General features: G+C 42.7%; 1 protein-coding gene across 1 annotated transcript; it reads right to left on the bottom strand.

Moving 5' to 3' along the window:
- Window positions 1–74: 74 nt before the first annotated feature.
- Window positions 75–11,995, bottom strand: ARHGEF39 (Rho guanine nucleotide exchange factor 39). Its single transcript, XM_066339920.1, has 9 exons — window positions 11,741–11,995; window positions 10,712–10,806; window positions 10,258–10,378; window positions 9,147–9,265; window positions 7,366–7,436; window positions 5,484–5,612; window positions 1,696–1,925; window positions 756–844; window positions 75–581 (listed from the first exon to the last, which is right to left on the bottom strand). The coding sequence occupies exons 1-9, from the start codon at window positions 11,885–11,887 to the stop codon at window positions 566–568; spliced, it is 1,017 nt and encodes a 338-aa protein (XP_066196017.1). The 5' UTR covers window positions 11,888–11,995; the 3' UTR covers window positions 75–565.
- Between the last annotated feature and the right edge of the window lie 936 nt (window positions 11,996–12,931).

Below are 12,931 nucleotides of genomic sequence, written 5' to 3'. Positions count from 1 at the left end.
TCTTGTTTTAATAAATGCAAGTGAGAAAGATGGGTGGTACTGTTTAAGGAACAAGAAAAAAACAGTTTAACTGCTAAGAGGTCAGTGTTCAGACTTTATGTTTCTAATAACCTTGAAATGGTTCTCTTTGCAGTTCACCATATTCAAGTAGATGTTTTCTGAGCCAAACTGCTGCACAACTTCCACACTATTAAAAGTCCATGCTGAGGGTTTAACAAAATACAAAAACACCTTTAAAAACACATTAAATGAGGGGAAACAAGTCACATTCTCATCTGCTTGACCTTACGTTAATAATCCGAGTTTACTAAAGTATTAAAAGCTAGAAGCTTCTAAGCTAAATTGGGGAAAATCCTTGATACAGTTTTTTTTTTATATACAAATGCATTTTTGGCAGTATCAGTATGAATATTAGGGCAGCTAACAAAACATTTGTCATCTCACAAACACAGTGTGTAATCCTTCTCAATTCAGTGCTACTGTATGTCTCTGAACATTTTATAAGATTGTGGAACCTCTGCCATGAGGGTGGTTGTCCTACCAGTCTGTCTCGTACTCTGGTGGATCAGGGTTTCAGCTGCCTGTAGAGGAAAACAAAGGGGAAAATCCCCGTTAATATGTGATATCTGTCCTTACTATTCCCTTGTATCCTGGCTGCCAGCACCAGGCGGCTTCCACTGCCCTTATTACCACAGACAGATGCAATGGTCACTTCTATGTCCTGTCCTCTTCCATTCTAGAACATGAATGCCTACCTGACCGCAGCTGTGAGACTCCGGTACCAGTCATTGATCTCTTGTTGATTGCTGGACATTAACAGCAGTGTCTTGTGTGGAAAGGAAAGCTGAAAGACAAGAAGAATCTGTGGCATTCCTTGCCAAGGCAGCAATTGCAGTAAAAGGAAAATCATCACCACTGAATGCAGTCTCTGCATGCTGATTTTCACCCTTTTGCTTCCCAGATAGAAAAATTAGCCTTAATATTGAGTGAAGCCAGAGGCTGTACAGTACAGAACAAGTGCTAGTCTTGTCCATTGTTTCCAATCGTAGTCGACAGCTCGTTCTGAGAGCTCAGCAGCTCATTATCTGGTTTTCTGCCGTGTTCCAAGCTGTCCCTAGGGGTCCTTCCACTACCATCATCTACCATACAGGTCACAGCTTGCTCAAAGAGTTCTTTGTCTTAGCTCACAGTGAAAGAGCTAACACAGCCCCAGGTGTAACCTTTGAAGAACTAACCTTGAAACCCCTAGAGAAGACTACCTGTCAAGGAATCTGCAGCCCTCAGGGAGTTAGATGCACGACATCTGCTGTAATATCCACATCTTTCTCATTCTCTGTTTTTCTACATGTTCAGTCAGTGTAATGCTTCATATTCATTGTCACGTTGTGGGGCTGCCCCCCAAAACTGTGGCTCTGATGCAGGCATGTCAGAGTCCTAGTGGAGCCTCCTTACCTGAGTTAAATGAAGCAACCAGCAGCCTGTAACCCCAGAGTGTTCAGGAGGCTCCACGCTGTGACAGGAAAAGTGCCTGCATCACTCAGGAAGGGAAGGGTTGTCCTAACTCAGACTTGCTCACTGCATTTTCTCACCAACTGTCATCATCTCGGTCCCGCTGCTGCTGAGACAGCTGGCAGAGACCTGCATCCAGGTCTGGCTCCACTGGCACTTCTGAATAACACAGGTGGGAAGACTTACACTGAGGAGCCCCCCCTGGCTCCACGTGTGGCCGAACACTTTATCCACTGAGCACTGGTGGAGCGGGTAGACAGCCTGGCAGGACAGTTTGCTGGAGTTCAGCAGGTGCAGTGGATGGCAGGGCTTCGCTGCAATGAGGATATCAGAGAACAGGAAGAACATCCTGCGCTTCAGTTCTTCTCCCTTTGAAGGCACCACCAAAAGCCAGCCTTCACGGATATACCAGCGCCCTGAGCATGCCAGGGAAACAGAGACAGTTGTGAGATCTGAGGGAGGGCAGGCGGGAATAAAAAGTAAAGGATGCAGTGAGACAAACTGGAATACAGGGTGAGCCACCTCTATAAGCCAACTCTGTAAGTTGTCATGTTCTACATCAATTCCAGCCACTAGAAGGCACTGGATGTCAGCTGTACCCAGCCCACCAGCACGGATAACACCCGTGTAGAAGCTGTACCCAGCCCAAAACAAGTAGTATATGAGGAGCAGCTGAAGTTGTAAATCTGCTACGTTAATTAAAAGTATATTATCATATGCAAGTCTGTTTGAAGTGATCAGAACAAAACCGCAGTTTTAGAATGGTATGCATAGCTTCAGATTAACAAAAACCTTCAGAAAATACAACATGAACTATCATAAATTGTGTTGCCCAGTCGTTTGTCATTAGTGGTATAACAGAAACTAGCTTCAGCTTTGAAAACTTAGCATTTTTCATTGTTTTGTTTGTGTGCGTTAATTGAATAAACTCAAAAAGCCTCCCCAAAACAAAACTATGTTTCACAGGTCATCTAACTATATACAGACCTACAGTAGCCAAGAGATTACAGATTGCAGATGAGTGTTCTAAAGAGAAGGAATGAAAAGAGATGGAAAACAAGGAAGGTCTGAATAGGCAACCTTATCAACCTCTCTTGCAGAACAGTCCAGTGTCATCCACTTGTGAAATTGTGATAAAACAAGAGGAAAAGGAAGCAGGAAGAAAATAGTCAAAACAATTTGATAAGCCTGGCTGTAAGCAGCAATTTAAAATAAAAAATAAATAAATGAAATAGTTAAAACAGGACATCTTACTAGGATTATTGTGGAAGATAACCACCAACTCATGTGAATTATGAGGACATCTGCCACTAAGATTATTTACAAAAATGTTAAGCCATAACATGGTATTGCGACCTGATCTTGTTTAAGAAACATCTGCCAGGGAGCTTCAGCCACTCTTTCATGCCTTAGCTTCTGCATGAGCTATTAAAGACCTTTTAGAGAAAAAACACAGTGTTGTTTTCATTGTGGATTGTGTCTTATCAGAATGCTACAGTCACAAACCAAAGAAGCGAGTGAATTCCTGCTTAGCTTATTCCATTGGAACCACTCCTCCTATCAGGAAAAGAAACTAAGAGAAGAGTGAGGTGCAGGAATCAATCCAGGTTTGAAAAAACAAATGGGAGGAAGGTGTCAAAAGCATGAGGCTGGGCTGGCAGCTGTTTCTTTCAGATTGTGCTGTGATCAGACTCACAGGTATACAATCTGGCCCAGTCTGTTCTGAAGTCTTGGAATATCAATCCATGTCTGAGATTCCCAGGTGTACAAGTTCTAGGAAATTGTTGTGAAAGAAGGGCAAGAAAATATCCCTCCTAAGCTCTGGATGACAGAAAAATGTGCTCAGTTAAGGAGGCAGTTCTGGCTGATACAGTATTTGTCCAGGATATGAAAGGCAGCAAGAAAAGCAGGGTCTCCTCACTGGGAGCAGGACATCTCAGAGACACTGGCAAATGTGAGATATCCATCTCCAACATACCCATTGAATCTACAGCATTTTATTTTCTCTCCTGTTCCCTCCTGGCAACAGGACACAATCTTAACTGTGCTACAAAAGCTATCTTATTTCTGGAAAGCTGGCCCAGAACTAGCAAGCCCCAGCTGCCTCTTACCTCTCTGTTTCTCGTATCCTATGATAACTGCAATTCCAGCCAATGGAAAACATGACTATAAGAATTCTCTGTCCTAGTTAATGGAAATGCCTTTACTGACCCTCAACACTCATCCTACTACATCTCAGAATTTTCAGAGACCAACACGATCAGTGGACCAAACACATTCAAGCAACAGCCAGCTCTGGTCTAGTTATACTGTTTTTGGGTGTTTGTTTGTTTTCATGGTGTTATCTTATTAGTTCCAATGTTAGTTCTAACATTAATCAAGATAACTGATTTATCTTTTTACTTAACACACTACCCTAAGTGTGTCAAGGCACCCCCACATGTACTTCTGCTCTGTAAAAGCAGAGCATATCTGTGTTAGCTCCCTTTCACCTGGTAGCACCAAAAGGATTCTAAGAACAGGAAAGAGGATTGTAAATTAATTTGCCCACTGACTGAGCATCTTTGAGAATAACCCCTGATAAGTTACCTTTGTTCTACCTGTGCTGGTTTGGCTAGGATAGAATTATTTTTTCCCATAGTAGCTAGCATGTGGCTGTTCTGGATTTGCACTGAAAACATCATTGACAGACAACACAAGGATCTTTTGTTTATTGCTGTGTAAGCACTGCTCAGTATCAAAGTCTTTTCTGCTGCTCAAGCCACAGGTGAGGAGGCTAGGAGTGCACATGAGTGTAGGAAGGGTCACAGCTAGGACAGCTGATCTGATAATCCCCAAAGGGACATTCTATATCATGCTCAGCCTGTTATACTGAGAAAGAAGAAGGAAAGGGGACAGTTTTAAGGTAATGGCTCTTGTCTTGCCAGGTAACCACAATGTGCAGTAGAGCCCTGGTTAGAACCCTTTGTGAACACCTGCCTGCTGATGGCAAGTGGTGGATGAATTCCTTGCATGGCTTTGCTTGCATGAATAGCTTTTGCTTTACTTGTTCAACTGTCTTTATCTCAGCCCACAAGCTTTGTCAGTTTTACCCTTCTGAGTCTCTCCCCATCCCAGTGGGGAAAGTTTTTTCTGTCCAAAAATCCACGTGTTAATTAAAACCACATTCACAAGTACCTGGAGGTTCTTGTCTTAGAGATCTTCACACACAGTGACTTTAACACTCTTCTCCAGCTGCAGCACTGTGCCTGGATAACCTCTGCAATAGCAGAGTTGAGTGAGGCTACAGGTGAAGCCCCAAATGACCATTTCATAATTTCCCAGACTGTGCCCATTTCTCATGGTATTTCATACATAGCTCAGAGTATGGTCTGGGCATGGAGACCAGTCACATAAGAGACCTGTTATCCATTTAAATGTTTCTACATGCCAGTGACTGTGGCTTTATCTATCTCAGCTATCAACACGCTATAGTGATTTTTGGCTCTGTTTAACCATGCAGATAAAAGAAACTTCTTCATATGAAGGGTGTGAGCAGAATGCCATTAATCTTGTAGCTTAATGTAAACAACAACACAGTTCTCATGCCCTTTACACTCAGAAATCTACGGTTCCTGCAATGGAGTAGGGATAATACCACTACTTACATCTGCCAAAAGAATTTAGTGTGTCTCTTTCATTCCTACCCAGGACTTATACTCCTGATCTTCTTGGGTTCCTAACTTTCTGACCGTATGTCATCAGCTTCTTTTATCTGAATGTCAGGCAATTAAGCTGTTGCTTATCCTAGCTCAAAAATTCTTGATTAAAAAAAATAAAAAAGTGCATGAATTAGTAGTCATATTCCTTTACTACCTATCTGTGGAATTTGGGCAGAAGGGGAAAACTGGTTAATGTGAGTTGAGTCAGAGATGAAGGAGGACATCCACGTATCTCAGCATAGCAGAAGAAAAACAGCTGGTGGTAAGACTCACCTGGAGTCAAAACCTGAGTCTTTTGTCCTTTGAGCAATTTCTGAACCCGAAGTAGTTGCAAGGAGTTCTCTCTCTTGTCAAAGATGCCTTGGACCCAGTGAGAAACCTCACACACAGATTTCACAGTCTCTGAAATTATAGCAGCAACTCTGAAGTTATCACAAATGAAAGCATATTTCACCTTATACATCTTGCTAAGAAAAACCAGTATGAAATTAAGAAAACATGTTTTAAACCAAGTATCAACAACAGCTTTATTCAGGAGTTTCTGTTAGAGATTGGACTAGATCACTTCCAGAGGCCTCTTTCCATCCAACAATTTTGCAGTTCTAGAAAACATTTGCCAATGAAGCATCAGAGAGAGGAATAATTTCCTGGATTTGGAAGCAAAAACAGGAAAATGCCCTACAAGTGGTGTTAACTGCTTGTACAAACCACAGAGTCACTTAGATTGGAAAAGATTTCTGAGATCGCTGAGTTCAACCTAGGAATTAACACCACCTTGTAGGGTAGACCCTGGCATAGTTCAAACATTTTCGGGCATGGTGACTCTACCACTTCCCTGGGCATTCCATTCCAGTGTCTAACAACCCTTTCTATGAAGAAATGCCTGCCAGTGTCAGTTCTGAACTTCCCATAGCACAGCTTGAGGCCATTGCCTCTTGTCCTGTTGCTTGTTACCTAGGAGAAGAGGCCAATCCCCAGCTGGCCACAGTCTCCTTTCAGGTACTTGTAGAGAGCAATCAGGTCACCCCTTTTCTCCAGACTAAACAGCCCCAGCTCCCTCAGCCACATCACACAGGACTTGTGCTCCAGATCCTTCCCCAGCTCCACTGTCCTCTCTGGACTCACTCCAGCACCTCAGTGTCTCTCCTGCAGGGAAGGGCTCAAAACTGGACATGGGATTTGAGGTATGGCTTCACTAGCACCCAGTAGAGAGGAACAATCACTTCCCTAGTCCTGCTGGCCACATTATTGCTGATACATTCAGGATGTCCTTGGCCTTCTTGGCCACCTGGGCACAGCCTGGCTCATGTTCAGCTGATGTGGATCAGCATCCCCAAGGCCTTTTTCTCCCAGCAGCTTTCCAGCCTGGAGCCACAGGTGTTGTTGTGACTCAGGTACATGACCCAGGCACAGGGCCCAGCACTTTGCCTAGCTGAGCATCACACAACTGGCCTCAGCCCAAGGGTCCAGCCTGTCCTGATCTCTCTGCAGAGCCTTCCTGCCCTCCAGCAGATCCACACTCCCACCCAGCTTGTGCCATCTGCAGATTGGCTGAGGGTGCTCTCAATTCCCTCATCCAGATCATCAATAAAGATATTAAATAGGACTGACGCTGATACTAAGCCCTTGAAGACATCTCTAGTGACTGGATATAGAAGAACACAAGTTATCCTAGAAAACTGAGGCATGTGACCAAGAGAGTCAGAGAATGGTTTGAGTTGGAAAGCATCTTACAGACCATCTTGTTCTAACCTGCCTGCTATGGGCAGGGGCACCTTTAAATACATCACACTGCTCAGGACCATATCCAGCCTGGCCTTGAACTCTTCCAGGAATGGGGCATCAACAAATGCCTTGAGCTACCTGTTCTAGTGCCTCACAAGCAGCAAGGTTTATAAAAAAACCAGAGCTGCCATTTCTCCAGCCTAACTCTTAGGTCATTCTCCCAGGCAGTTACTCTATATTTTTATAGAGTAAAACATGTTCTCAGGGACGTCTTGATCAAGACAGAGAAGGAAAATAGTAATCCACAAGAACCCCAGAGAGAGAGGATTTTTTTTTTCTTTTAAAAGCAGGCAGTAGGTGGGAGTCAAAATATTTTTAGCAATGAGAGTGTCATTGATCAAAGTGCTACCATTTACAGGTGGAATCATACTTGCAAGTTTCTGGTACTCAGCAGTGTCTGGGATGGTGTTCTCCAGCAGGTCTCTGAAGAAATGCTTGTACCTGAGGTGGAGAGAGCAGGTTTAATACACAATGAGATACCAGGAACATCAGCAGCACCTCCTGTTATTAACAGCACAGTGAACAACGCTCAACCAAGGGACAGAGTAAGCCTAACCTAGCAGTTTTGGTCACACATCGTTCACATTCATTTTATTATCAAACATCTCAACTAAAATAACCCAAGTACTCTGTACATTTGCAAACATTTGGGTTTTTCCTGGGGATCCAATAGAAGCAGACTCACAAATCACTTATGACCATGATTCATGAATTCTCAAAATTCACATGCCTTCAATAAGTGACAAATTTCTCTTTGAACTATCTATTTTTAATAGTATATGAATGGTGGCATTCATACCAAGTTTCCTGCCCACACAAGAAAATAAAGGCATTGCAACAAGAACTAAGACCCATCTTTTTCTTTATTCCTTTCCAGTCTCTATTGGAGAGGATCAGATTGCTGCAAATGTTTTCTCCCAGTAAAGTGAAACAGAAGGAACTTAAGAGATTCACAAACTAGCAGAACTCATGTGACCTAGTGTGTACGTTAACAGAGTTTTAAATAAATTCGAATATGATAGAGCTGATTAATGAGGAAATTAGACTTTTTATCAAAAAGCTCAGATTTTTTCCAAATAGTTGGACAGCAACAAATATACTGATGTTTTGCACATTTAAAAGAAGTATCCAAGGAATTACAGTAAAAACCCACCAATCAGCCTAACATTTACTTCTGCCGAGCTGATTAAAAACATTACATAAAGTTACATGAAAGACTGTGGTGTGATCTCTCCAAGTTATTTTCAAAGAAATGAGGTGCTCCGTCTGAAATTTGCTTTAGTGTAGATAAGATCACGGTTGAAAAAGAGGTACTGGATCTATTGCAGCAGAATCTGGGTTCTCAGAAGACCACCTCTATTACCCACATACTCTTCTCAAGAAAGAGCTGCCCATGAGTGCATGCAGCACTCTGCTCAGGCAGTCAGTTTGTCTCTTCAAAGGGAAGAGGATCACAGAATAATTCTGAGCTAGAAGGCATCCACAAGGATTATCATGTCCAATTCATGCCTCTCCATTTTTAGGACAACCTAAAAATAACATGTGTCCAGTGAAGTAGTCTAAACATTTCTTGAAATTTCTTGAAAACTGGAAGGCTTGGAGCAAGACAGAGATGCAGCGATCCTGAGTGGATCTGTCGGGGCTCAGACAAATGTGATAGGCATCAAATCTGAGAAAAGGATATGGCCCTGATAACCAGAGAGGGAAGAGAAGCTCTCCTGTGTTCATTAATCTCATTTCTCTCCAGAAGCAGTCATGTACCAGACTCACAATGCTCCAGGTCAGCAATATGCATAAAAATGGAGCAAAAGCATCACAGGCAGAGACCACCACTTCTGCAGCATTTCAGTCAGCTTGCTTTCATTAAGGGCCAAACTTCAGTTCCTTACTGAGAGAGCAGAAGGCCTCAATTCTACCCAAGAGCTAGAGGAAGGAGCCAGGGCTAAACACAACTACCTTCCAGCATCATCTCCTATCCATGTACATTGATTCCACTTTGCAGGTACATCCTCAGGTCTGTTTCATTGCTGTTTTATGCTCTGATTTTGAGACACAATAGGCAACTTTCCCTTTCATAGCAACAAAGACAGTGTTACATTCCTTTTTCCCTTTTTATGGTAATCCCTTGAAGATTTACAATTGCTTACTTACTGGTGCAGCCTCTGCAGGGGCAAAGGAAGCAGATCCTCTAGCTCCCTCCCTTGAAACTGAGGTCGAGTCTCCTGGAGTTTCTTAAATCTCCGGAATGACTTATTTTTCCTCACTTGCTCCTGTATGAAACAAAAAAGGGAAATAGCTTTGAGACTACTGAAAGAACTATGTGCCCTAGTCTGTACCAGAGCTTGAAACACTTCACCTTAAGAGTTTAGGACTCCAGTCCCACAAGCATCAACTTCTTTTGTGACTATGGGCAAGCCATTCCCTTTCTTCTGACCATCCATTCCAGTGGTTAATGGAAGTGATATCTCCCCCCACCATACATGGAATTAAAGAGAAAGAGAAGGCTGACCCAGTTAAGAAAACACGGAGTGGGCTTGTGGCTTTTTGTCATGTGTTTCAAGAAAAAGCAATGCAGATCTGCACTCCTGTCACTTTGATTTAAGTACCCAAAATGTCTTTTTCTCTTGGAAAATCAAAAGCATGAATTGCAAAGACAAGAGGAGGGAAACATCCCAGTACCTTCTGCATCTGGGAGCAAGCACAGACAAAACTGGGAGTTGAGTGGTTTAAATTCCAGATACAGCTGTCAGGACTTAGGAATAAATATATATTCTGCAGAAATTTCTTGAAAACTTATTGTATTTGAAGATACAAATGGGAAGGAAAAAATCATCTTCAACATAGAAAAGAAAATGAGAAGGAAAAGGAAATCCCACTGCTAGGATACAGTTGGTGGTAGTGGGACAGACTAGGAGACCTGATGATTCCTAGAAAGAGATCACTGTATCATAGTGAAAGCCTGGAAAATCTCTAGGCTTGTCAGTTAGGAAGGAGTGGGAGTAAATACAGAAATCTGTTTGAGAAAGCAGTGCTCACCATATGCACATACATATACAAACACCTGAAAAAAGCATCAGAAATTTGAAGATCTAAATAAGTAGAGAAGTCTTCACCATTTTATGGTGGAAGAAAGCTTGAATTTCATCAGCCCAGAAAAACTAAGAGCACTGATCTCTCCCCAGACAGAAGACAAATGGAAGGATGTGGCAGTTTCACAGAATGGAAAAAGAGAACCCATATGAAGACTAAAGTAGATATTTACCTTCAAGGTTTTATTTGCCTGCTCCAAATTCTCAGCATAGTGGCCATAAAGATCCAGACTCTGACAAAAATTTTCCAGTCCTGGTCCCAAATTCCCTTTCTCCAGGTGAAGTGAGAGAACACTGTGCATAAGGAGCAAAGAGAGCTTGTGAGGGATACATTACTACTGACATTTTCACACCTCCTGATTCATTCCTTTGTTGACCTGCCTTTACCATTTTCCACCTCATATACAGTTTCTATGCCAAATTTGTGCTTGGAGATCAGAGAGTAAGCCATAGAACACATTGTGGAGCAGACTTAACTGAGCTTAAACCACTGTCCAGTAACTGGGTACCCAGATATGTGAATGCCTGTTTTACAGGGTGTTAGCCTTATTTTCACAAACCTTATTTTCTCATCAACATAGAGTCCTCCCAGTATAATTACAGGAATTGCATCCCATGTCCACTTACTGGCTGGCTGAATATAAGGACTCCAGAGGGCCAAATATAGTCTCCAACACAGCAGGTTTCAGTGTCCCTTTGGCCTTCAAAATTGTCACAAAGTACTAAGCAGGGAAAAAAAAAAAAAGAATTTCAAACAGGCAGCATTCACAAATCATCATAGACTCACTGAATGGTTTAGATTAGAAAGGATCTTAAAGACCATCTAGTTCCAGCCTGGTCAGAGACACCTTCCAAGTCTCATGTAACCTGGCCAGTCACTTCCAGGGATGGGCCATCCACAGTTTCTCTGGGCCATCTGTGTCAGTGCCTCACAACCCTTAGAGTAAAAAAATGTCCTTCCTAACATCTAATCTAAACTTACTGTCTTTCAGTTTAAAGCCATTCTTCCTTGCCTTGTCCTATCACTATGTGCATGTGTAAAAAGTTACTCTCTCTCTTTTTTTTTAAGCCCCCTTTAAGTACTGCAAAGCTGCAAACGTTATTAATCTCTGAGATCCCTCAAAGGCCATTTGTGGCACACAGCAGGAGCCAGAAGCTTCAGCCCGAACACTCTTTGGCTTGGGAAGTTATCAAATATTGTAACTGCCTATCTAAGATATTCACCATCAGATGTAAGCCTTACTTGTAGTTTTGACCATAACTGTAAACACACGGAACAGTACTACAGCACTGAAAAGAGTCTATTTCAGTATCCTCCAATGCATCTGTTTTTTTGCCATCTTGTCCATAATTTTTTTCTTCTCTGAGTCCCTACAGTTCATACATGTAAGGCATCTTAGGGCAAGACCACTCTTCAATCAAAACTTAAAAGATTTATGCATTTGTACAGACCAAGGCAAAAAAGCCAAACTCATGAGCTATTGAATATTACAGAGGAGGTAAAAGAAAAACAACAAAAAACCCTTTCAGCCGCAGCAGGTGTCCCAGGTATTAGAGATGTACGACACTCTTGCTCTTGACCCTTTCCCATGACAAGACAAATAGGTATGTGCTGTCTGAGGACACCCACATATCAGAAGGGGCAGAAATACTCACTGTGAGCACCAAATCCAGCTGCTCAAGGTATTCGTGTTCCGTTTCCAGAAGTTCCTTGGCTGTCCTGCTGCGCTTTCTCTCCCAGCGAGCCCGCTGGTCTTCCACAGTGTTTGCTCCAACCACAAAGGTCAGGGAAGAGACACTCATGGCAGAGTCAAGGTTGATACACAGGGCGGTAAAGGATCCTGAAGAGCCAAACAAAATGGACAACACAACAAAAGAATACTCTACGTGACAGGGTAGGAGCTAAACACTCTATACTTTCCTAGGAAATAAGGGAAGTCAGTTGCCAGCAACCATTATTAAGTTTCCTTCTGCATTCCCTCCCGTGGGCACGAGCGCCCTGCATCAAACAGAGGAACACCATTAGAGAGACCAGGCTGTGAAAGTGAGAGCGGCAAGTGAGGATATATCTGTAAGCAAATCTCAGTGCACAATCCCACGGGCAAACCACTGCTTCCTCTGCTTAGTCCTCCCCATTCTTTACGTGAAATTCTTGTTAAACTCAAGCAAGTTTGTGGGTGGGAGAGGTACGGTAGATAGGAGCAGAAAATAACCATAAGATTTGTCTGGCAGGGTGGGGGGAATGTAGCAGGACTTCCCCTTTCGCAGGGAAAGAGAAGAGAGCATTATTACTTGTTTTCCCATGGAGGTTACTAAGAAGCAAGTACTTTGCTTTATCATTTTCTAACAGTATTTGGTGCTGCTGGAGGTGAGAGAGGCCGAGCAACTGTTGTGAATCAGCACCAGCTTTGCTCCTGCCCTGCTCTTCTGCTACAGTATCATGGTTTTGTTGCATAGAAAAACATTGTTTATCACACTCAGTGAAAGAGGCAGGTTTTAGCAGAACACCAGTTAGCTATTGTTCTTTTGATGAAAACGCAGTGCAGGCAGTTGCGCACTTCCCCCAGCATCAAGTGTGCAGTTTCGCTGGAAGCTGAGTTGCCTCTGAAAAATTCTGTTTCCCACATGGACAAGATACACTAATACAGAAAAATGTGTCATGATAGAGAAGGAGATTTGTCGAACACCATCTTCCAGAGACAGTTCAGATATGTAAATCAATGTCTGAAACAAAACTTTCACATCAAACGGGTACCAGGACTCATTTAATGGGTTGCCAGAAGTCCAGAGAACTGAGGGACATGTGCAGTGTTTTATAGTAGCAGCAGCGTCTCCAGAGGTTTACCC

This window comes from Sylvia atricapilla, chromosome Z (assembly GCF_009819655.1).
Source record: "Sylvia atricapilla isolate bSylAtr1 chromosome Z, bSylAtr1.pri, whole genome shotgun sequence".
Taxonomy (NCBI): Eukaryota; Metazoa; Chordata; class Aves; order Passeriformes; family Sylviidae; genus Sylvia; species Sylvia atricapilla.
Note: the sequence above shows the minus strand (reverse complement) of the source record. Positions and strands in the feature narration are given on the sequence as shown.

Bases quoted from the DNA above. Each gene is read 5' to 3' on its own strand.
- ARHGEF39 (XM_066339920.1), bottom strand. From the start codon at position 11,887: ATGAGTGTCTCTTCCCTGACCTTTGTGGTTGGAGCAAACACTGTGGAA. The intron at 10,807-11,740 runs GTGAGTATTTCT...TTCCCTGCTTAG, and splicing joins AGCTGGATTTGGTGCTCACA to TACTTTGTGACAATTTTGAA. The intron at 845-1,695 runs GTAAGTCTTCCC...CTTGTCTTTCAG, and splicing joins GCCAGGGGGGGCTCCTCAGT to CTTTCCTTTCCACACAAGAC.